At 39.5% G+C, this 24,658-nt stretch overlaps 1 protein-coding gene across 1 annotated transcript; it reads left to right on the plus strand.

The window, feature by feature from the left end:
- The first annotated feature begins 213 nt into the window (after positions 1 to 213).
- On the plus strand, positions 214 to 18,491 carry ZFP30 (ZFP30 zinc finger protein). The gene is made up of 7 exons (XM_080828839.1): positions 214 to 837; positions 1,039 to 1,110; positions 5,219 to 5,266; positions 8,676 to 8,760; positions 10,462 to 10,588; positions 11,551 to 11,646; positions 15,831 to 18,491. The coding sequence occupies exons 4-7, from the start codon at positions 8,752 to 8,754 to the stop codon at positions 17,183 to 17,185; spliced, it is 1,587 nt and encodes a 528-aa protein (XP_080684965.1). The 5' UTR covers positions 214 to 837; positions 1,039 to 1,110; positions 5,219 to 5,266; positions 8,676 to 8,751; the 3' UTR covers positions 17,186 to 18,491.
- Positions 18,492 to 24,658: the final 6,167 nt, after the last annotated feature.

Here is a 24,658-nt window from a genome sequence, read left to right on the forward strand (position 1 = left end):
CGTCCCCAACCTACTCCCGCGCCTGCGTACTCTGGACAGAAACGACAACTCCCCGAAGCCTCAGCGCTCGGTGCTCGAGGGCGGTGTTCGCGGCACAAATGGGGGGACCGAGCCAAGAGCCAAAAGTAGAAAGCTAGAATAGACAGTGATTTAGGACTACATTTCCAAAAAGGGAACAGGCTCGGATTATCCTCGGTAGCACCGGTCACCCACAGGGTCACCTTTGCAGGCTTGAGAAACCCTGGCCCTGCCGGAACTCTAATTCTCCACTTGGGAAGCTGACGGCCTGGCCCCATTCTTCCCGGCCAGCCCTTCCTGAAGAACCGAGACACTTGTCCCCGCCCCCCTGCGCGCCTGCGCACTCGTGCCGCGATAGGCGATCTGGAAGCTTGGAGATTTGAGGGCTGGGTGGTCGTCAGAGCCGGTCGCGGCAGGAACGCGCGGAGCCCGGCTTTGCTGTGGCCGCTGCTTTTCAGAAAGAAACGAGTACGGGAAGGGCCAGATTCTGCGGAACGGACCGGGGGTGGGTCCTGGGGCCTCAGACTACTAGGCGATTCCAACAGAGTGAGGAGACCCGGACCGGGTGGATTTAAACTCGTGCGGCAGTAACGGGGCCGGGCCCGGTTTGTGGGCGCGGCCTATTCTGCAATGCAAGACCCTGCGGTGTTACGCTCCTCGGTCTTCTCCTCAACCACCTAGGCCCGGCCGTAGAGGGCAGTCGGAGGAGGAGCCCCACAATAAAGGTCCCCTGAAAACGCTGGAGCTAGATTCAGGGCTGACCTCTGAGGTCCGGAGTATCCGCTGGACAGAAGACAACGCGGTGGGCCGTCCCACGGGGTAAGCAGTAGCGATGTCCGAACTACCGCGTACCCAGAGCCGCGAACCTGGACACGGGTGACCGCAGACCCTTCCACATTTGCCTCTCGTTTCCGTTTGTGCATGCCTCTGGTGGTTAGGGAGGGTCCCAGGGCACGGAGGGTGGTTTCTAACCGATCAAGAAAAGCCTGGGGTGTTAATGAACACTGTCTGCTTCCCCAGCCCTGCCAGTCTCCGGAGAAGGCCTTTGAAGTGAAACGAATCGCCGCGGCGCCTCGGAAAGCCAGGTTCTGTGTGAGTTTGTGCTGCTTCTTTGTTTCCGTGAAATGCATTTGATTTTCAGAACACTGGGCTTCTTGATTTTCTTCCCTTGGAATGTGCTGCTTAAGAATGGTCTATTCATCGATTTGGGCTTTAAGATTTCCCTACGTAGTTAACGGCAGGGGACCTAATTAATAGGTAACGCTCTCTAATGTCCATTTAGTGCAATTCTGCTGTTAGTTAACCGTATGCTATATATTCAGTTGCTTTGTGAGCACTTTTTCTTAAGGATTCTGATTGTGGAAATACCGCTTTGGGAAGTCAATGTTCGTGCTTTGTTTTCTACTGTGGTTTCTTAAGGAGTAGTTTAGGGTTTGTTTAGATACCTTCAGTGATTCCAGATTAAGGTTGGGGATTTTTTTCCAAGGGACTCCGTGATTGTAAATTTTTGCTACCAGGCAGATGTGGTTAGAGGTTTGGTTGCATGGGTTTGTTTTGCTTATTTTTGACAAATACAAAATGATATATATTTAAGGTGTACAGCATGCTTCAGTATATGTATACATTGTGGAATGGAATGTTTACCATAGTCAGACTAATTAAGGTCCATCACCTCAGCTACTTTTGTGTGTGGTGAGAAAACTTAAGATCTACTCTCTTAGCAAATTTTAGGTGTATTATACAGTAACCGCGCTGTACTTTAGGTCTTCAGAACTTACTCATCTTATGACTGAAAGTTTGTAGCATGAATTTGTTTGGGCTGTGTTTTCAGTAGACTCGGGTATATAAGGTGTTTAAGAATTTTGAACCTAGGGGCACCTGGGTGGCTCAGTGGGTTAAAGCCTCTGCCTTCGGCTCAGGTCGTGATCTCAGGGTCCTAGGATCGAGCCCCACATTGGGCTCCATGGTTGGCGGGGAGCCTGCTTCCCCCCTCTCTCTGCCTGCCTCTCTGCCTGCTTGTGATCTCTGTCTGTCAAATAAATAAATTAAAAAAAAAAAAAGAATTTTGAACCGAGGGGCACCTGGGTGGCTCAGTGGGTTAAGCCTCTGCCTTCTGTGGGGGTCATGGTCTCAGGGTTCTGGGATGGAGCCAGCAGGGAGCCTGCTTCCCCCTCTCCCTCTGCCTGCTTGTGATCTCTCTCTCTGTCAAATAAATAAATAAAATCTTTAAAAAAATTTTTGAACCTAAATTAAAGGAATTTGAATCCTGTTTCCTACTTAAATCTGAGTGAGTTTGAGCAATATTTCTAGTCTCAGTTTCTTCATCTGAAAATCCAGAATTACAATAATATATACTTCACAGGGTGGTTTTAAAGATTGCCTGAATTAATATCTCTTAACGCTCTTAGAGGAGTACCAGGCACATTAGAAGAGTGCTTAACCAATATTAGCTGTTGGTTTTATTTTTTTTTAAAGATTTTATTTATTTATTTGACAGAGAGAGATCACAAGTAGGCAGAGAGGCAGGCAGAGAGAGAAGGGAGGAAGCAGGCTCCCTGCTGAGCAGAGAGCCGGAACCCAGGCGCCCCTAGCTGTTGGTTTTAAATGATGATTCTTAGTCATTCCGTATCAGCTTTCTGTATTCTCAAGAGTAATGAAGATGGGGGGCGCCTGGGTGGCTCAGTGAGTTAAAGCCTCTGCCTTCGGCTCAGGTCATGATCCCAGGGTCCTGGGATTGAGCCCCACATCCCCACATGGGGCTCTCTGCTCAGCGGGGAGCCTCCCACCCCCCCCCCCCGCCTCTCTCTCTGCCTGCCTCTCTGCCTGCCTCTCTTGCCTACTTGTGATCTCTGTCTGTCAAATAAATAAAATCTTTAAAAAAAAAAGAGTAATGAAAATGTGAGATTAATTAGGATGGATGCTTGCAAGCAGGAAAATGAATCAGACACTGGAACGGACCAAAAGAGGGATTCTTTTTCTAAAAAAAGATTTTATTTATTAGAGAGAGAGAGAGAGAAAGTGCAGAAGTGGTGGGGGGTGGTATAGAGGGAGAAGCTCCATTGAGCTTGGAGCCATGGGGAGAGTGGGGCCATGCGGAAAGCTCCATCCCAGGACCCTGAGACCATGACCTGAGCTTAAATCAGACACTTAATCCACTAAGCTACCCAGGTGCCCCAAAAAAGAGAGATTCTTAATGTGAAGTCTTTGGACTCTGTTTATAGGTTTTCAGGATGACAAAAATCTAAGATTATGTACAGGATTGTTGTATATATTTGTCAGCAGGTAATTTGGTGGGGAGGAAGTCTATCATTTCATGATATTATCAAAGTTATATAAGACCCAACAAGATTGATTCTTACTACTGTAGAATAAAAATCTGGGATAACTAGGAATGGCTTTTGGGATAACCTTTTATAAAAGTAGTATCCAGCAATATGGAAATGATTAAGTAACTCACACTCCATCCCTGTGGTAGAATGTTATGCAATACTAAAAATTACATTTATTAGTAATTTAGTTAATCATCAGGAAAATGTATATGTATATAATATAATATTGAAAAGTATCTTTATGAATAAAAATCTTTGAGAAATTGTTAAGTTATATATGTATCTTAAGCACAATTTATAAGATACATTGCAGGGATTTATTTATTTATTTGTTTGTTTGTTTTTAAGATTTTACTTATTTATTTGACAGACAGAGATCACAAGTAGGCAGAGAGGCAGGCAGAGAGAGGGGGTGGGGGAAGCAGGCTCCCTGCTGAGCAGAGAGCCGGATGCAGGCCTGGATCCCAGGACACTGAGATCGTGACCCAAGCTGAAGGCAGAGGCTTAACCCATTGAGCCACCCAGGTGCCCACATTGCAGGGATTTAATAACTCGTGTATTCTTTGGAGCCTGGGAGGGTTAAGCTCAAGTTATTGAGCAGCTGCTGTGAAATAAGCATTTGTTTTTCTCTCTCATAATCACTTTGGAAAAGCATTGCGATCCTTTACAGAAGAATCTCAGGTATTGATGTGAGACAGTATTCAAGAATTGGTAGGAATTTAAAAGAAAGAATTGGTAGGAATTATTCTTTCAGTCACATTGATTTCCTTGTTGTTATCATTTACGTAGGCCTATTTAATGACAGTTTCTTAATGACTATAAGAAATAAAAAATGACTGTAAGAAATAAAAAATGACTGTAAGAAATAAAAAATTCTTTTTAAAGGAAATGGCTTTTTAAAACAAAATTTTTATTTTTTTATTTGACAGATCACAAGTAGGCAGAGAGGCAGGCAGAGAGAGAGAGGGGGAAGCAGGCTCCCCGCTGAGCAGAGAGCCCAATGCAGGGCTCCATCCCAGGACTGTGAGATCATGACCTGAGCCAAAGGCAGAGGCCCAAACCACGGAGCCACCCAGGTGCCCCCAGGAGAATGGCTTTTTAAAACAGTATTTCTGGTGTAGTTAATGCAGGCGTGTAAAATAATAAGTAACCAAGGGACCTAAAAGAGAAGAAATTAAAATTATCCATGGTCTCAACATCCAGAAATAATCACTATTAATATTTATAGCATATTTTCTCAAAATATTCCTACAAGCATGTGTTTTTGTGTATGGTGTTATTTCCAAATAATGGGATAACCCTAATAGAAAATTTAAAAGAAATCAAGACCTCTAGTTATTAGTTTAAGAGACCTTAAACTAATAAAAGGTCTCTTAAACTGATAACTAGTACTAGTTCAGTACCCTCATGGATTTTATAATCATGGGTATATGGAGAAAGGTGAAATCCCAGCATCCCCCTTCTTATTTGAGAAATCTTCCAAGTAATTATAATTCTTGTGATAGAAATAGCATTTAAATTGAGAGACTTAATTATAATTTAAAGTTAATTATAAGTGTTAGAATGGAAATAGGGAAATTTTTCCCCATCTACTGAGGTCTGTTTCACATTAATGATTTAAAATAACTAATCATATTATATATATAAACTGATTTTTTTTCTTTCAGTGTATCTTGAATACTTTTTATTCCTTAACAGTTTTCTAGAACTTAGTATTTAATGGTAACTTTAGTATTCTGTTTTATGGATGTTTTATAAATCACATAAGAAATAAGCTATTGGGCAGTAATGTTCAAACTGCCTGAGCAGTTCCTTCAACAGGCTTTCTGTGTGCTATTACTTACCCAACTTTTCACTTCATGGTTATGCAGGATCTCAGAGAGAGGAACACTACGGAATACGGCATTGACTTTTACCAGGTGGGTTACAGGTGACACCCTGAAGTGTTTGGCTGAATTTCTGAAGGATTCTCACAACATGAAATAGACCAGTCTGCTTTTTTATGCCCAAAACTTCATTCATCCCCTGATTTGGGTGAGAGTTTGAGAAATGAATTAATGATAATTTCCTAGACAATTAAGCTTACAAAAAACAAAATTATTTTAATCTTAGCAAAGAGTGACTAAAACTAAAAATTCAGGAGTAAAAATATTAGCGTGTTAAATGTATGGAGTTAAATACCAAAAGAAATAGCTGAGAGAGGTAGTTTTTAGATTTAGAAGCTAGGGAAAAGGATAGCAGTGATGTAACTTTTGGGGCTTTTTGTAATATAATATTCCTTGCAGAACTATTTTAAATTTATGTCCAGGTGGTGCGCCTGGGTGGCTCAGTGGGTTAAAGCCTCTGCCTTCGGCTCGGGTCATGGTCTCGGGGCCCTGGGATCGAGCCCTGCGTAGGGCTCTCTGTTCAGTGGGGAGCCTGGTTCCCCCTCTCTCTCTCTGCCTGCCTCTGCCTACTTGTGATCTCTGTCTGTCAAATAAATAAATAAAATCTTTAAAAAAAAAATTTATGTCCAGCAAACTTTTAGAGAACAAGATAAATATCAGCTGGGATGGGGCGCCTGGGTGGCTCAGTGGGTTAAAGCCGCTGCCTTCGGCTCAGGTCATGGTCCCAGCGTCCTGGGATCGAGCCCAGCATCGGGCTCTCTGCTCAGCAGGGAGCCTGCTTCCTCCCTTCTCTCTCTGCCCGCCTCTCTGCCTACTTGTGATCTGTCTGTCAAATAAATAAATAAAATCTTTAAAAAAAAAAAAAAGATCACCTGGGATATCATCAAGTAGAGGTAACACAATAAAATTTTTTTCTAACTCCATTCACAGATTGTTCTATGAACCTGTGTGTACATGTATGTGTATGTATGTAGTTTTTCTGTCAAATATACAATCACAGTACAAAATTCTTTTCTTTCTTTTTTTTTTTTTTAAAGATTTTGTTCATTTATTTGACAGACAAAGATCACAAGTAGGCAGAGAGTCAGGCAGAGAGTGAGGGGGAAGCAGGCTCCCCACCGAGCAGAGCCAGATATGGGGCTTGATCCCAGGACCTTGGGATCATGACCTGAGCCGAAGGCAGAGGCTTTAACCCACCGAGCCACCCAGCGCCCCCAAAATTATTTTCTAACCTACCGTCTCCCGACAATTTGTAGTGATAATCTTTCCACGGTATTAAATAGAATTTGCCTTCATTTTTAGTGTTTTTTTAATTAAAAAGTTATTTTTTTATGTTCTTTTTTTTTTTTTACTAACCTCTACACTCACCATGGGTCTTGAACTCATGACCCTGAGGTTAAGAGTCATATCCTTTCCAACTGAGCCAGCCAGGCATCCCCATTTTTAGTGGGTTTTTAGTGCCATTGTGTGAACACACGATAATTTATTTAACCTGCTATTTAGGTTCTCTCTAGCCTTTTTTTGGTCCCATTATAAACACTTTACACATATTTTTTCATTCTTTCTATATCATACTATGAGTGTCCATTTCCCTTCCATTTAGTAATAAGTATCATCAGTTTTTCAAACCTGCCAGTCTAGTTCCTTTAATATTTCCTTAGTTACTAGTGAGTTTTTTTGTTTTTTTTTTAAGATTTCATTTATTTATTTGACAGAGAGCATCACAAGTAGGCAGAGAGGCAGGCAGAGAGAGAGGGGAAAACAGACTCCCCACTGAGCAGAGAGCCGGATTCGGGGCTCAATCCCAGGACCCTGGGATCATGACCTGTGCCGAACGAAGGCAGAGGCTTAACCCATTGAGCCACCCAGGTACCGCACTAGTGAGTTTTAACTAATAAGTTATTTCTACTTTCTAGAGAATTATTCATGCTTAGGTTTCACAAATTCACTTTTCCCAGCCTGGGTACCAAGAGAGATGGGTTGATAAATGAGATTGTACAGGCAGTATTGATGATTCTGAACAGGCAAATGGTGACTGGTGAGCTCTGAGGATCTGGGAGTGGTAGTTCACCCTTCCCCCAGGGAGGGATTCCAGTGTGCAAGTGTAGTTTTGTCATGATAAAGTCTGCTGGCGTGGGCTATGCAAGTAGTTCTCAAATTGTGTCAATAGGACCAGCAACATCAGTATCACTTGGGAAATTTTTAGAACTGCAAATTCTCAAGCCCAACCCTACACCTTTACTAAATGCCAAACTCTAAGAGTGAGGCCCTGCAAACTGTGTTTTAATAAGCCCTCCAGGTGGTTCTGATGTACACAAAGTTTAATCATCAAACTTTGTTGCCCGTTATGATGACCTGTCAGAAATTTTATAAAATCTAAGGGGTATTTAAAAATCCTGATTCCCAGGTCACACTCTCTACTAATGAAATAAAAATGTTTGGGAGGTAGGAGCCAGGCATCAGTATATTTTAAAGATCTGCAGGCAGTTCCAGTGTCTAGCAAAGTTTGGGAAACTCTTGTCCAGAGTATTTTTTTTTTAAGATTTTATTTATTTATTTGACAGACAGAGATCACAAGTAGGCAGAGAGGCAGGCAGAGGGGGGTGGGAAGCAGGCTCCCCGCTGAGCAGAGAGTCCGATGCCGGACTTGATCCCAGGATCCTGAGATCATGACCTGAGCCGAAGGCAGAGGCTTAACCCACTGAGCCACCCAGGTGCCCCCAGAGTATTTTCTGTTTCTACATTTAGGGAGGCCAACCATATTCCTGAGTCTTGGAAAGATGTCTGGTTCAGATGATGTAACAACCACTTCTCAGCTGGGAAGGTGGGAATGGAGGGAAATGGATCTGCTCAGGACAGGCCTGGGCAGCCCGTGCTCAGGTCCAGATCAGCCTCCCTAGGGTAGGGGACTAACTGGAAACCCTCCTGCTAAAGTGTCTGGACATGATCTTCCAGGGCAAGTCTCTGCTCGCTAAAGTGTCTGGACATGATCTTCCAGGGCAAGTCTCTGCTCTCTGTCTGCCCTTATGCAACTGATTTCCCTGTGGTTTTGAGGAGGACATATATTTTTCTTTTTTTTAATTTTTATTTTTATATATTTTTTTAATTTATTTATTTGTTAGAGAGAGAGAGAGCGAGCGAGCACAGGCAGACAGAGTGGTAGGCAGAGGCAGAGGGAGAAGCAGGCTCCCCGCCGAGCAAGGAGCCCGAAGTGGGACTCGATCCCAGGACGCTGATATCATGACCCGAGCCGAAGGCAGCTGCTTAACCAACTGAGCCACCCAGGCGTCCCAGGACATATATTTTTCTAAACTACCTCTTATCTCTCATTGTCTGTGTGTTGGAGCAGGGAGGAGTGTGGGAAGGGAGAAATAGTGTGATGTTTTAAAATTGGAGAGTTCTGAGGCAATTGTGTTCTTACGGCTTCACCTTCTTCCCCCAGCTCTAGCTTCTGGGGACTCTGCTTCTCCAGTAAATGACCTTTGAGGAGAACTGACCAATTCTTGGAACCTAAAATCATGGCTCATGTAAGTTGGTGTTTCTGTTTGAAGCACTGTAATGTTTTTCAGGTTATGTGAAAATTCTCATTAGCTATCCAGAAAGTTCCTAACAGCCCTATCCAATAGCTTCTCTCATTCTAGTAAGGGATGGACCCAGGCAGCCAGGACCTTCCTATGTGCCGCACTCTTTTCCACCCATGTCCATGTATCTGTTGACCAAATTATTCAGTGTATTGACTGTGTTCAATCTTTGTCTAGAGCAGAGATAAGATAGAAGTGAAGTCCCTAGAGGGAATTGTTTGATCTTAGACTCTTAGTAGTGGAGAACACTAGAGTAGCATTGTCCAAAAGAATTGTAATGTGAGTGACCCGTATAATTTAAAGTTTTCTAGTGGGGCATATTTAAAATATTGAATTAGTACTTTCTTAAGGGCAGTAGGCAGCATGTCAGTCTCATAAAAAGTATAGAATAATATGCAAAGCACTTATATAATCTTGAACTTTTTTTTTTTTTAAAGATTTTATTTATTTATTTGACAGATCACAAGTAGGCAGAGAGGTAAGCAGAGAGAGAGAAGGGAGGAAGCAGGCTCCCTGCTGAGCAGAGAGCCCGATGTGGGGCTCGATCCCAGGACGCTGGGATCATGACCTGAGCTGAAGGCAGTGGCTTTAACCCACTGAGCCACCCAGGCGCCCAATCTTGAACTTTTTTGAAGTTACATTTAAAAATTAAAAAATAACACATGCAGTTAATTTTAATGTTTTATTTAACTCAATATAGCCAAAATTTATATATATATGGCACAAAAATGTTACCATTTCAAAAGTGTAGTCAATATGGAAATTATTGAGATATCTTATGTTTGTTTTTCTTTCTAAAGTTTTTTATATCTGGTATGTATTTTTGAATTACAGCATATCTAAATTTGGACTAGCCACAATTTAAGTGTTTGATAATAACATGTATAAGCCAGCATATTGGACATTGCGGCTTCAGAGATTTTGTGTAACCTAAATTCTAAATATAACTTAATATCTTTAAAAGTATAGAAATACCTAAATATAATCATTCCTAAGTCTAACACAAATGGACTGGTTTTTAGTAACTTAAAAACATTCAGTTTTTAAGTTCAGTTTAGTAACTTAAAAACATTCAGTTTTTAAATAAAGTATTTGTTATAACAAAGAAAAATGCTAATGATATAGTGATGAAGTCGGGTCTGGAAGAAATTCTTTAATTTCACACAAACTCTAATTTTTAAAAATAGAGATTTAATGGTTCTTTTGGAGGAAAAGAAATCCATCTGTTTTTTTTCCCCTAATCCTTCAAAGAAGAGAGGTTAGAATAAAGCATACATTTATTGAGAATTTTTTTAGGCCCACTTAGGCCCAGTGCAAGCAGTGTTCTTATGAACACTATTTCAGTTACTTGTGAAATTCTGATGAACTATGTGAACATACCTAGAAGTAAGTAAAATTAGGTATCCGATGGTATATAGGAAGTATTTTCTTTAGCGGTGGTTGGCAAACTACAGCTTGTGAGCCAGATTCGTTCCTTGGCCTGTTTTTTCCAGTCTTTGAGCTCATTATGTTTTGAAAGAATTGTTTTAAAAAAGAAGGGAAAGGGGAAGGATATGAAACAGACCATATGTGGCATGCAAAGCTTAAATATTGGCCCTTTGGAGAAATAAATAATTTTAGAAATAATACACGGGTTTGTCATTTCAGCATTTGGTGATGTTCAGAGATGTGGCCGTAGACTTTTCTCAGGAAGAGTGGGAATGCCTGAACTCATATCAGAGGAATTTGTACAGAGATGTGATACTAGAGAACTATAGCAACTTGGTGTCAGTGGGTAAGCTTATCTGTGTCATATAATTTAGAAATTCACAGGACTGAATTTCTTCCTAGAAACTAGCTGAATATCTTCTTTGTAGTTAGGAATAGGCACCTGTTGTTGTTAAGCCAATTAAATAGCACCTTTAGCTTCCCCCATAATCCAGTGACCTTTATGTCTTTCTGTGCCTTTTCTGTAATTACTCCTCTTTAGTGACAGCTAGATAGAAATTCTCCGACACTTCACAGCAAAACCATTGTCAAAGAAATCAGGTTTCTAACTGCTCTAGATGGCCTGTTATCTGTTATTCACTTGTAATGTGAGTAGGAAGACTAGAGGTTCTGGCTCCCCATATCTATTTAAAAAGCTTATACAACATACATGTTGCTGGGTTCAGTCAACAGTTTGTTAAAGTTGACACATTCAGTTTACCACAGCAGACATAACTACCTTTTAATTGATTTGTGATTAAAAGTTAAAACACATGAGTTTTTGCATTTAATAGTAGATGTATATCCTGGTAAGAAACTAATTATTTTCCTCTTAGCAAAATACCTAATAAAAGTATCTAATAAGTATGTACAGTGTTTACTATGTACTAAGCACGCATCCAGGCACTTTACATTTATAAAATCATACCTTACAACAGTCCAATGGGTAGACATAATACCTCCTTTTTACAACTGAGAAAACTGAGGCCATAGTGACCCAGGTGGCAGAGGCAGGATTTGAAGTCAATGTTCTCAAATCATTACTTCCTCAAAAAAACCCAAAAAATCATTACTTCCTCTCAAGGAAGAGACTCTGCATGAGTTTAAATTAAAGTAAGACAATGTTCCTGCTTCTCTGTTCTTATTATTCTTTGTGGTCCTGAAGTAACACTAATACGAATGTTTTTTAATCCCACTACTCTTTTTGTTCTGAAGGCTCGATCAAGTTAATTCTTTCTTTATGATGTACCATTATGTTTTTTCAAGCAGGATGTTCCATTTCTAAGCCAGATGTGATCACCCTACTAGAGCAAGGGAAAGAACCCTGGATGGTTGTGAGGGATGAGAGAAGAAGGAGGAGCCTAGGTGAGTAAATGCTAATCAGGCAGAGATACGTGGTTCTGGCATGGCACAGGCTGCTGGTTGGCAAGGAAACACACCCCATAGACGTTGATAATGAAGAGAAGACCTGAAACTTGGGAAGAAAACTTAGATCTCCACATGAGCCAGCAAGGAAATTTCATCTATACTTCCACTTACTACTTGTTTCTTCACTCTCATATTTCCCTGTCATTTCAGTAGGGGGGAACTTCATAATGGAAACCATTTTACCTGTATTTTGGATCGAATTAGTTTTCGGTTCATCTTTTGTATATGTATTTCTCCAGTGCTCTCTTTTCATGAAGTTTACATTGTAGTAGGGAAGTCATACAATCCACAGATAAACAAATGGATTACCAAATATCATGAAGTGATTAAGTTATGAAGAAATGTAAGTAGTGTAAGAAAATGGAGAATTATGATGGCTGAAAGGGGTAACTTTAGATAGGGTGGTCAGAGAAGAGGAACCAGTTATAAGAGGCTCCAGCTGGTCAAAGATGGAACCACTTGACTATCTATATACATATCTGCAATGTAATGTAACACATAAAATATGCTTAATTCTATAAATTCTTAGTGATACTAATAGCAAATTGTTCAGCTTTGGAAACTACTAGAGATTTAACTAATTTGGGAAATATAAAGAAAAAGAAGTATTTTCCTTTTCTTATAAGAAATGTACCAATATTAGATAGAGGGATGTTTATCATAAATACATTTTTCGTAATAAATGAAAGATGACAGAATTAGAATATTACCATTTTGGAACCCATAATGAACAGTTGGATCCGGGTATTAAACATCAATACTGATAACATCACAGAAATGGGTATAATCAGACCTATTTCTTCTAGTGAAAGGATACAGTATCACCTATGATATAACTTTGCCAGTAAAATTGGTTCTACGTCTGATGAGTTTCTAAAGGCAACTGCCAATTTATGGGAAGAAGATAGAGGAATGGGACACCTGGGTGGCTCAGTTGGTTAAGTGACTGCCTTAGGCTCAGGTTGTGATCCCGGAGTCCTAGGATTGAGTCCCACATCGGGCTCCCTGCTTGGCAGGGAGTCTGCTTCTCTGGCTGACCTCTCTCCTCTCATGCTCTCTCTTGCTCCCTTTCTCTCTCTCTCAAGTACATAATAAAATCTTAAAAAAAAAAAAAAAAGAAGAAGATAGAGGAACATGTTCTACTGCACCTTGGCATTACAGTCAGCAAAATTAAGAAATAGAAAATCCTAAAGGGTCAAAAAATAGTTTCTTCAACAAATAGATTATAAGGGAAATTGAAAGAAAGCAGGAAAACCTTTAGATTAAAAGATGTAAAAGACCTGTTGTACTCTATGGACTTTTTTGGGGGATCAATTTACTATTTTTGAATTATTTAAAATTTTATGTTTGAGATGATTGGAAGTGTGAACACTGATTTTTTTATAATCTTAAAGAATTACTGTTCACTTTTTTAGGTTTGGATAATGGTGTGTGATCAGAGATAAATCCTTTAAGCAGAAAAAATTAGTATATGGGATTTGCTTCAAATAATATGAGGAAAGTGGATTGGGGTGTGCATACAGGCCTAGATTGGGCACAGGTTGGTGGTGGTTGAGGTTGGGTCATAGATGCACAGATATTCATTATACTGTCCTACTTTTGTGTATGTTAGAGATACTCTGTAATAAAGTTTTATTTTAATGTTATTGGGAGATAAAATAATTAGAAAATGAGGGGTGAGAGAGCAGTGAATACAAGTATATGCAAGTCTTGGAGAAATTCTGCCATAAAAGCACACTCATGGGATATAGGAAATTTCTTTTAAGATGTGAGGTATTAGAACATATTTATATGTTGAAGGGAATGATTTCAAAGAGAAGAAAATTGATGGAGTAGAGAGATAGGATAATTTTGTAAGGAATGGCCTTCAGTAGATAGGAAGGAGTAGAAGCCAATTTATGAAGAAAACCCATGCATATGACAAGGATATGGACACAGGTTGGTTGAATAATGTGAAGGGAAGAGTACATGTTTTTCTTTCAATTGCTTCTCATTTGTTGAAATAGAGAGTAAGATTATCGGCAGAATGTGAGGATTACTTAGTATTTTATTGGAATTCAGTATTTTATCAGAATTTTATTGGAACTCAGTATTTGGTCAGCATTGGTTCTGAGTAGTACAACTCCATGGTCGTAGGATTTTAATATTTACAGATTTCTTAATACATTAGCCCTGGTGTTAATGTGACTAAAACTGCCTCTGTCATAAATACATATCCCATATCCTCTTGTATCAACAAAAGAAAAAAGGCAATTAAAGATATCATACCTTGGGAAACAAATTAATTTTATAACCAGGTAATATGCTCCTCATTTTCTTTTTAAAGCTGATACCCTGCAAATGGAAATAATGTTTCTTCTTTTATATTGATCTAAGAGGGGCTAGTATTTTGCTTGCACATTGGCGTTGTTTACTAAAGTTCTTGATTCAGTAGAATCCAAACTAGTGTTTGGTTTATTACTTTTAAATGGTTAAATATTTTACATATATCTTAAAAGTTGTAACGTTAACGTTTCTTAACATAGGCCAATCTTTCGATATTTAAGTTTAGCCTTTTGTTTCATTGTAGGTCCAGCCAGTTCTTTCTTGATTAGATCACACATACAATGTGAAGGCTATTATTTCTAGTTTCAGTTTGTTTAAAGTAGAACAAGATCCTAAAGTGTTCAGCTTTGTGTTTATAGAAATGATTGTCTTAGTTGCTTGCAGGGATAAGAACTGGCATAAACAAATTTGGGAACAAATAGCTGACTTTTTGTTTATACAAATCATAAGATTACAGCTCAGCGTTCATGCTGTAGTATCCAAGGTGAGAATATTCAAAATGCAAAGTCTTGATTTGGCATGTCTTCTAAGTGTCAGGGGCATATATGAGAGTGTCCATTTCATTATATCCACATTGGGAATGTTCTGTTTTTTAATGAAAACCTTTAAGTTTTATAGAAGGAGTTGTTTTATTTTTTAAAGATTTTATTTTATTATTATTTTTTTAAGATTATTTATTTATTTATTTGACAGAGAGAGAGAGATCACAAGTAGGCAGAGAGGCAGGCAGAGAGAGAGAGGAGGAAGCAGGCTCCCTGCTGAGGAGAGAGCCTGATGTGGGGCTCGATCCCAGGACCCCGGGATCATGACCTGAGCCGAAGGCAGAGGCTTTAACCCACTGAGCCACCCAGGCGCCAATATTTTATTTTTAAGTAATCTCTATACCCGAAGTGAGGCTCAAACTCACAACCCCGAGATCAAGAGTCACATGCTCCACCAACTGAGCCAGACTGGTTCCCCATAGGATGAGTTTTATAACTTGTTCTGCTTTGTGATAATAAAGAGTATAAAAAAGTAGGAAAATTTATGAATATGTATGTAAAACAAAATTTAAAAAGTGTTAAGAAACAAGGAACAAATTACTGGGATAGAAAGTAAAGGATATAAATTAGATGGAATCAGCATGGGTCTGATTTTTAACTTGGTAGCTAAAGGATGAAAGGACCCCAACTATGTGGAGAATGCAAGTTGGCAGTTCTGGGAGATTTAATAGCCAGTGAAAAGCTCTAAGAAATAGAAAGATTATGACATATTCTAGCAGCTGAAAGGAGGCTAGTGGGATAGGAGTATAGGTAACAAAGGAGACAATGATGAGGTGATATGATAAACAGAAGCCATGTTATTCATGATAAGATGTTTGTACATTATTTTATTTAAAAGGAGTAATCATTTAAAAATTTAAGGGGGTGCCTGGGTGGCTCAGTCAGTTAGGCGTCTGCTTTGGCTCAGGTCATGATCCCAGGGTCCTGGGATCGAGTCCTGCATTGGGCTCTCTGCTCAGTAGGGAGCCTGCTTCCCCCTCTCCCTATGCGTCTCTTGTGCGCACGCTCTCTCTCTCTCTCACTCTCTATCTCTCAAATAAATAAATAAAATCCTTTAACAAATAAATAAATAAATAAAAATTCAAGTAAAGATTCTCTAACTGCATCAAATACATGATTACTTTAGAGGTTTTTAGCTCATTTACTTCAACTGAGTTTTATTTTCTATTTTTTTTTCTATTACAAAGTTTTTATTTGCTGGTTTACTTTTTCTAGAATAAGAAGATAGCATGTATTTATCTTGTTTTCTTTCAGATTTAGAATCCAGATATGACACTAAAAAATTACTTCAAGAAAAGGATATTTATGAAATGAATTTATCTCCGTGGGAGATAATGGGAAGAATTAGAAGTTGTGGCCTTGAAGACTCCTTTATCAGAAAAGATTATAAATATAAAAAGTTTGAGGGACAAGAAGGTCCTCAAGAAGGATATATCAGGCAAGTGAAAAAAATGCCCACTTACAGAAAACTCACATCTCTTACTCTGTATCAGAGAATTCATAATAGAGAGAAACCCTACGAATGTGGGGACTGTGGGAAGGCCTTTAGAGTGCGCCAACAACTTACTTTCCATCAGAGAATTCACACTGGTGAAAAGCCCTATGAATGTAAAGAATGTGGAAAAGCCTTTAGACAGTGTGCCCACCTTAGTCGACATCAGAGAATTCACACTTCTGACAAACTCCTTGAATGTAAAAAATGCGGAAAGATCTTCACATGTGGTGCAGATCTTCGAGTACATCAGAGAACTCATATTGGTGAGAAGCCCTATGAATGTAAGGAATGTGGGAAGGCCTTTAGAGTGCGAGGACAACTTAATCTCCATCAAAGGATTCATACTGGTGAGAAACCCTATGAATGTAAGGAATGTGGGAAGACCTTTAGGCAGTACGCACACCTTACACGACATCAGAGACTTAATATTGCTGAGAAGTGCTATGAGTGTAAGGACTGCGGGCAGGCTTTTTTGTGTAGTACAGGCCTTCGTGTACATCACAAACTTCATACTGGTGAAAAACCCTATGAATGTAAGGAATGTGGAAAGGCCTTTAGGGTACGGCAACAACTCACTCTCCATCAGAGAATTCACACTGGTGAGAAACCCTATGATTGTAAAGAATGTGGGAAGACCTTTAGTCGCGGCTATCATCTGACTCTCCATCAGAGAATTCATACTGGTGAGAAACCTTATGAATGTAAGGAATGTCAGAAGTTCTTTCGTCGTTACTCAGAACTTATTTCACATCAAGGTATTCATATTGGAGAGAAACCCTATGATTGTAAGGAATGTGGGAAGACCTTTAGACTGTTTTCACAACTTACTCAACATCAGAGTATTCATTTTGGTGAGAAACCTTATAAATGTAAGGAATGTGAGAAGACTTTTAGACTGCTGTCACAACTTACTCAGCATCAGAGTATTCATACTGGTGAGAAACCCTATGACTGTAAGGAGTGTGGAAAGGCCTTTAGACTTCATTCATCACTTATTCAACATCAGAGAATTCACTCTGGAGAAAAACCATACAAATGTAAGGAATGTAAAAAGGCATTTAGACAACATTCCCATCTAACTTACCATCAGCGAATTCATAATGTAACTAAGTAATTATAGGAAAGCCTTCTACTGTGAATTTTGTATTAAAGGGCATTAGAAAATAAATTCTAGGGGAGGTTACTGAATATAGGAATCCCTTTTGCTTCATGCTTAGAACTCGGCTAAATAAGAGGTTTTATTTGAAGGGAAGGGTATATTACTTTCACTAATTTGTAAAAGCCTTTCCTCAGCATTAAAAACCATGTTAAACTTCAGGAAATTTGTTCTAGAAAGAAACTCTTAAAGGAGTAAATATAGGAGAGCTTTTGATCTTATCTATTGTATCACATCTATTCTTCCCATCTGTATAATATACCTATGGAGGTTGCTAGGGCACTAACTCATCCCAAAAATGATAATTGAAAGGAAAGTCATTTAGCCTGCATTTCCTATTGAACTGTACTTTAGGGCAACTAGAAGTTGATGAGCTAAAATTCTTTATTAGAGTTTTGCAGCACATGATGAAATAGTGGATCTAGGCACAATTCTCAGTAGAGGTTATGACAAGTAGATACCCATCAATTGATTTTAATCTCATGAAAAGTAGGATAAAACACTTTGTACCCCCAATGAGTTACGGTAAAGCATATGCATCTTGCCCCAAAATATTGAACCTGAATCTAAGCATCAAGATCTAACTCCCCCTTTAGAGAAAATTCAGGGAACAGAAGAACATGACAGAAGAAGAAGCAATTAAACTAATCTAAAATGTGGGTAATTCTACAAGAGGAATGACCTAGCTTCTCAAGCAATAAAATGGCATTGAAAAAGGGGAGGTGGAACTCTTAGATATTAAACGAGTCTGAAGAAATGTATACCAATCAAATGTAATGAATTAGATTCACGATGAACAAACATGTAAAGACATTTTTATGACAATTGGGGAAATGGGAGTATTGACAGTATTAGGTAATATTTAAAAATTATGTTTTTGTTAGGTGTGATAATAGCATCGTGGTTACGTAAAAATGTTAGAGGTAAGTTTATACACAAGACGATATTGATGTCTGGAACTTTTAAAAAATGCTTATGCAAAAGAAAAATTAGAATGAATAACTTGTTTGTCAGTGATGGTAAGATGAGTCTTGGGTACACGGTTTTTGTTTATTTTGTTTTTGCTATTTTCTCTACTTTTATGTATTTCAACTTTCCCATAATATTATTTTAAAGATAAAATTATGTGGTATTATAACCCAATTGAAGTAAATGATTTTTTAAAAATTACTACATAACAAAATTTGTGGATGTTGTCAAAGCTCTGCACATTGGTATATTAAATATGCTATATCATCTTTGGGAAATAAAAACTGAGGGTCCAGATTTTATCTAGTTCACCTGTTACTACCTCTGTTACCATGTCTGTCCCATAGTACTTCATATGTTTAAAGAATGAGTTTAAAAAGCAGTTACTACACCTAAATGTGGAAATTAATGGACTAGACCTTCATCTAATAATATAGTTACCAGCAATATGTTGAGCACTCAAAATCGAGCACTTGAATTGTGGCTAGTTTGAATTAAAATGATGGTAAAGTGTAAAATACACATGAGATTTTGAAGATTTAGGTTTTTGGTTTTTTTTTTAAGATTTTATTTATTTATTTGACAGAGGTCACAAGTAAGCAGAGAGGCAGGCAGAGAGAGGCAGGCAGCCTCCCCACTGAGCAGAGAGCCCGATACGGGGCTCAATCCCAGAACCCTGGAATCATGACCCGGGCTGAAGGCAGAGACTTTAACCCACTGAGCCCCCCAGGCACCCCTGAAGATGTAGTTTTTTAAAAAGAATGTAATTTATTTTGTTTCTCACAGAATTTCTCTGTTGTGATATCCAATGAGTTGCATTATTACATAATACAGAACCCAGTTTAAGTGTCTTTCTGCTCCTAAGTAGCATGTTTGCATCCTGAGGTCTTGGTTCTACCCCGAGTCATTCTCCACCCGTGCCCCCACGCCCCTGCACCCCAGCCCCCTTCATGAAAGATAGCCTGTGTTTACAGCTGAGTAGATTTCTCAGACTATTTTTAGCCCGGAGATGTTTTGGGATCCCAAGTCCCTTTCATTTTGTATTGTTTCTGTCCCATTAAGTTCAAGCTAGTCGTCTTAACTGTATTTTAAATGAATTGTATTAGGGTTCACTCAGACAAAAGATCAACAGGCTCTTCTTTGTGTTGGGCTCGCTATGAGGCCGCTGTGGAAAAATGACTTTGAAATTCTTAGAAGCCCTGCTATTTCACAGAAAGGCTAAGTTAGGTTCATCCTTATTCTGAGGCTGCATTTTTAGGACAGCACCATATATTTGATTTTTTTTTTCTCTCCTCTCAGTCCCAATTAGAACTTTGAAAACCCTTTGTTATCTGGAAACACTGCCATGGAACCCTCTGTATTTCCTTGAAATTCTACTTGAAATATTCACCAGTTGATATAATGAGTAAAATGTGATTTTTCTCCTTTCCTGTGTTATGATGGATTATCTTCATGAATTTCCAAACATTGGCTAAGCCTTACATCACTGGAATAAATTCCACTTGTTTGTAGTGCATACTTTGTAGTAGTACATAAATATATTGCTGGATTTACTGTGATTGCTATGATGTGCTAATATTTTGCTGAGGATTTTTTTTTTTTTTTGAGGATTTTTGTATCACTGTTCATGAGGAATACTGGTATACTGGTCTGTAGTTTTCTTTTATTCAACTGTCTTTCCCTCATTTTGCTAACATGGTGATGGTGGCCTCAAAAATGGTTTTCAAAGTATTGCCGTCTTTCAATTTCTGGAAGAGGTAGTGTAGAATCATTAATTATTATTTAAATGTTTGGTAGAATTTTCCAGTGAAACCATTTGGGCTTTGAAATGGACTGAATGTGTCTTCTCAAAATTCATGTTGACATCCTAACCCCCAGTGTGCTGACAGGAAGTGGAGCCTTTTGGAGGTAATTAAGTGATGATGGTGGATCTCTCCTGATTGAGATTAGTCCCCTTATCAAAGGGGACTCTCTTATACTTTTCTGTTATGTGAGGATACAAGAAAATGGCAGTCTTTTTTTTTTTTTTAAGATTTTATTTATTTATTTGACAGAGATCACAAGTAGGCAGAGAGGCAGGCAGAGGGAGGGGGAAGCAGGCTCCCCGCTGAGCAGAGAGCCCGATGTGGGGCTCACTCCCAGGACCCCCAAACCATGACCTGAGCCGAAGGCAGAGACTTAACCCACTGAGCCACCCAGGTGCCCGGAAAATGGCAGTCTTTATTTTGGAAGAGGATTCTCACCAGAAACTGACCATGCTGGCACACTGGTCAGACTTCCAGCCTCAAGGATTGGGAGAAATTTGTTTATAAACCACCCAGTCTATTTATTGTACTGCATTATAGCTGCCCAAAATCAGTAAGACGGAAATTGGTACCTGAGGTGGGGTGTTAATGTAACAAATATCTAGAAATGTGAAAGTGGCTTTGGAACTGAATTATAGGTAAGGGCTGGGAGAGTTTTTAGATGCATGCAAAAAATAAGGACATAAGTGCCAATTTTGGTGATAATCAGAAAAGAGAAAGAGCTGAAAAGAAAACTTCAATCTTAGAGAATACATTATTGACAGAATGTGGATGGTAAAGGCAAGTACTAATGAGGTTTGGGTTGGAAGTGAGGAACATGTTACTGGAAACTGAGGAAAGGCATTTCTTTTTATAAAGTGACAACTTGGCAAAATTCTGTCTAATGTTTTGTGGGAAGTAGAACTGAGTAATGAAAATGAAGGTGTGGCTTGGCTCCTTGGCTCCCTGGCTGATTAAAATGCTAGAAGAAAGAACAGATACTTGGAAAATTCTTAGCTGAATAATTAAGTGGTGTTAAAATGCTATTAAAGTGAAGGCATTGATTGGGAAAGAATGGAATCCTATAAGACGGCGTGGGGACAAGTGGAAGGCTCTGATGTAGCTGGGATATTGAGCTCCTAAATTCTGAGTCTTCTTTACCAGTGGAAGCAGCCTCATCAGCAGATGTGGCCTTTCCACTCCTAGTGACAGTGGAATCCCCACCCACAGTGGCATCAGTCTTTACATTCCCATCTTACAGAATTAACTATTCATTGCCTGAAGAAACTGTAATGACGTCCCTTTGAGACAGTGGCCATGCAAGGCAATAGAAGCCCCCACATCCATCCCCTTTTGTTTGCAGACTAATCGCCAGACTCAAGTCCCAACAGGCTCCTAGAAGTGCAGTGTGAAGTGTGACCCATGAGGAGGAGTGCTGTAGTCCAAAAGAACTACTTGAGTTTCCTAACTTATACAGACAAATCCAGGAACATGGGTGGGAATGGATATAGTGTATGGTATTATAGTGGAAGGAACATAATTGGAAATTTCAGCAATAAAATCTGGGGAAGAGATAGGGGGATAGACCTCTGAATCAGGGCAAAAAAATTGAAGATATCTGTGTCCCATATAAATAAGTGACCTCAGCAAAGGAGGATTTTAATAAGTAGATGGAATGGACTCTTCTGTAGCTAACAGCTTTTTCCCCCAGCCACCCCTGTCATTGTCCAATGGACTTGTGAACAAAGTGCTCATGGTGGCAGGGATAGAGATTATGCATGTGATCAGCAGCATGGACTTCCAGTCACCAAGGGTGACCTGGCTATGGCCTTTGCTGAGTGTTCAATCTGCCAGTAACAGAGACAGACACTGAGCTCCCCAGTATAGCACCATTCCCTGGAGTGTGCAGCCAGCTACTTGGAAGCAGGTTGATTACATTGGACCATCAAGGAAGAGACAGCGTTTTGACCTTACTAGAATAGAAACTTACTTGGGATGTGGATCTACTTTCCCTACATGCAAAGTTTCTCGTAAAACTACCATCCATGGACTTATAGAATGCCTTATCCACTGTCATGGTATTCCTCACGGCATTAATTCTGGTCAGGGAACTCACTTCAGGGCAAAATAAGTACTGCAGTGGGTCCATGCTGATGGAATTCACTGATCATTTTATGTTTCCCAACAATCTGAAACAGTTGGCTTGATAGAATGACGGAATGACACTTAAAAGATGCAGTTATAGCACCAGCTGGGTGTCAAAATCTTGCAGTCCATATATGTTCTGAATCAGCATCTGATATATGGTTGTTTCTCCAATATTCAGAATTCATGGATATGCGGGTCAAGGAGTAGTGTGAGATAATAGAAAATATATATATTGGTCTTTGCTCCTGGTTCCTGGCACAGAGCTTCTAAAACTTGTAATTTCCTAAGTAATAATGATATGAGCATCTCTTGTTCTAATATTTGGTCTTTCACATGGTTGCTGACACAGGGCTCTTAAAACCTTTGTGATTTCCTAGGTGATGGTGGTGTCTTTTGTTCTAATGAGGCTACTCTGGGTGGGCTACTGGATGACTTCCAGATGAGGACTGGTCCTGGAAGAGACCAAACCATGATTAGAAGCTTGGAATTTTCAGCTCTATCCCTTTTCCCTTGCAAAGTAGATGGCTGGAAATGGGGTTAATGATCCATTATGCCTAAATGATGAAGCCTCCATAAAAATACCCAAACTATAGGGTTCAGAGGGCTTCTAGGTTGCAAACATACCCCACCAAAAGTGTGATGCATCCCAACTCCATGGTGACAGAAGTTCTTGTGCTTGGAGTACTTTAAGCCTTTACCCTATGTGTCCTCTTCATCTCGCTTTTCATCTGTATTCTTTATCATATCCTTTGATAAACTGGTAAATGTGTTTTCCTTGGTTCCATGAGCTACTCTAGCTCATGAATTGAAACAGAGGAGGTCATAGGAACCTTCAATTTGTAGCCAAATTGGACAGAAGTTGTGGGTAATTTGGACACCTACTACTAGCAATCGGCATCTGAAAGGATGAGCAGTATTGTGGGACTGAACATTTAGCCCAATCTCCAAGCAGATAGTGTTAGACTTGAGTTAAATTGTAGTACATCCACTTGTTGTTGTGGAGAATTACTTGGGGGAAAAGACTCACCCATGGTGATCTGAAGTGTCAGAAGTGAGTGTTCTACATGAGTAGTAAAGGAGACAAAAAGAGAAGAAACACACAGTAGGGGAAAACTGTAGGTTTTCCTTTACAGAGGAAAATGGGAATAGCATCACTCACTGCTACCCCTTAGTGACCCACTAGCAAAATTTTTGCTTTCTGTTCCCATGACTGGATGCCCTGCTGGCCTCGTGGTCTTAGTTCCAGAATGGGCACTGCTTCCATCAGGAGGCACAACAATAATTCCAGTGAACTAGAAGTTAAGACTGCGACCCAGCCACTTTGGCTTCCTCATACGTCTGAATCAACAGGCAAAGAATAGAGTTACAGTGTTGGCTGGGGCCATTACTCCTGACTACTAAGGAGAGATTGGACTACTCCACAGTAGAGGTAAGGAAAGAGTATGTCTGGAATACGAAGATCCCTTAGGGCATCTGTTAGTATTACCATAGCCCTGTGATTAAGGTCAGTGGCAAACAACAACCTGTTCCAGTCACGACTACTAATGATCCAGACCCTTGAGGAATGAAAGTTTATGTCACTCTACCAGGTGAAAAAACCATGGTCATGTGACCAGTTACAGAAATGAAGAATGTTATTGTCATGAGTATTCCTTATTTTGTTATGAACGTGTGGGTGCTTAGCCTTGTATTCTTCCCTTTCTTATTACCTTATCATGTAACTTTATATCATAGTATTCAAGCATTGGGCTTATATAATAGCGTTTATGTTTAAGTATTATTTTTCATCATAGTATTTAAGTTACAGGGTATCTTGGAAAAGAGTAAAGATCACCCCCAAATATGCATCCTCTTCTGGGGAAGGGGTTAGTAAGTTTTTGGTTGTAGATAGGATGGTTGTATCATGGTAGGTGAAATTATGACCTTGTTAGTGTTTTTATTTGGAGATCAATTATGGGTTAAAGAGAGCAGTATGAGTGCCAAGTTGATAAGAGGTGATAGTTAAATTTATGTGTCAACTTGACTGGATTAGGGGATGCCCAGATACCTGGTTAAAGATTATTTCTAGACATGCCTCTGGGGATGTTTCTGGATGAGATAAGCATCTGAATCAGTGGACTCAGTAAAGTAGGTTTGGGTCTAGTGTGTGGACATCATCTAATCTATTGAGGGCCTGAATAGAAAAAAAAAAGGTGGAGAAAGGAGGAGTTCTCCCTTTGTTTTCTGCCATATTGCTTAAGCTAGGACATCTTGTCTAATCTGCCTTCAGAATGAAATTTACATCACTGGCTCCTCTGATTCTCTGTCCTTCAGACTCAGACTGAATTACACCACTGGCTTTCCTGGGTCTCCTCCAGCTTGCAGATGGAAGATCATGGGATTTCTCAGCCTCCAAAATCACCTGAGCCAATTCCTCATAATGAATCTCCTTTTGTATCCTATGGGTTCTGTTTTTCTGGAGAACCTTAATACAGGCCTAGAGATTTCTTCTGAAGATTATAAACTATGGATTTAATTACTTTTGCAATTA

The sequence above is a fragment of the Martes martes genome, assembly GCF_963455335.1.
Source record: "Martes martes genome assembly, chromosome: 17".
In the NCBI taxonomy this organism is placed as follows: domain Eukaryota; kingdom Metazoa; phylum Chordata; class Mammalia; order Carnivora; family Mustelidae; genus Martes; species Martes martes.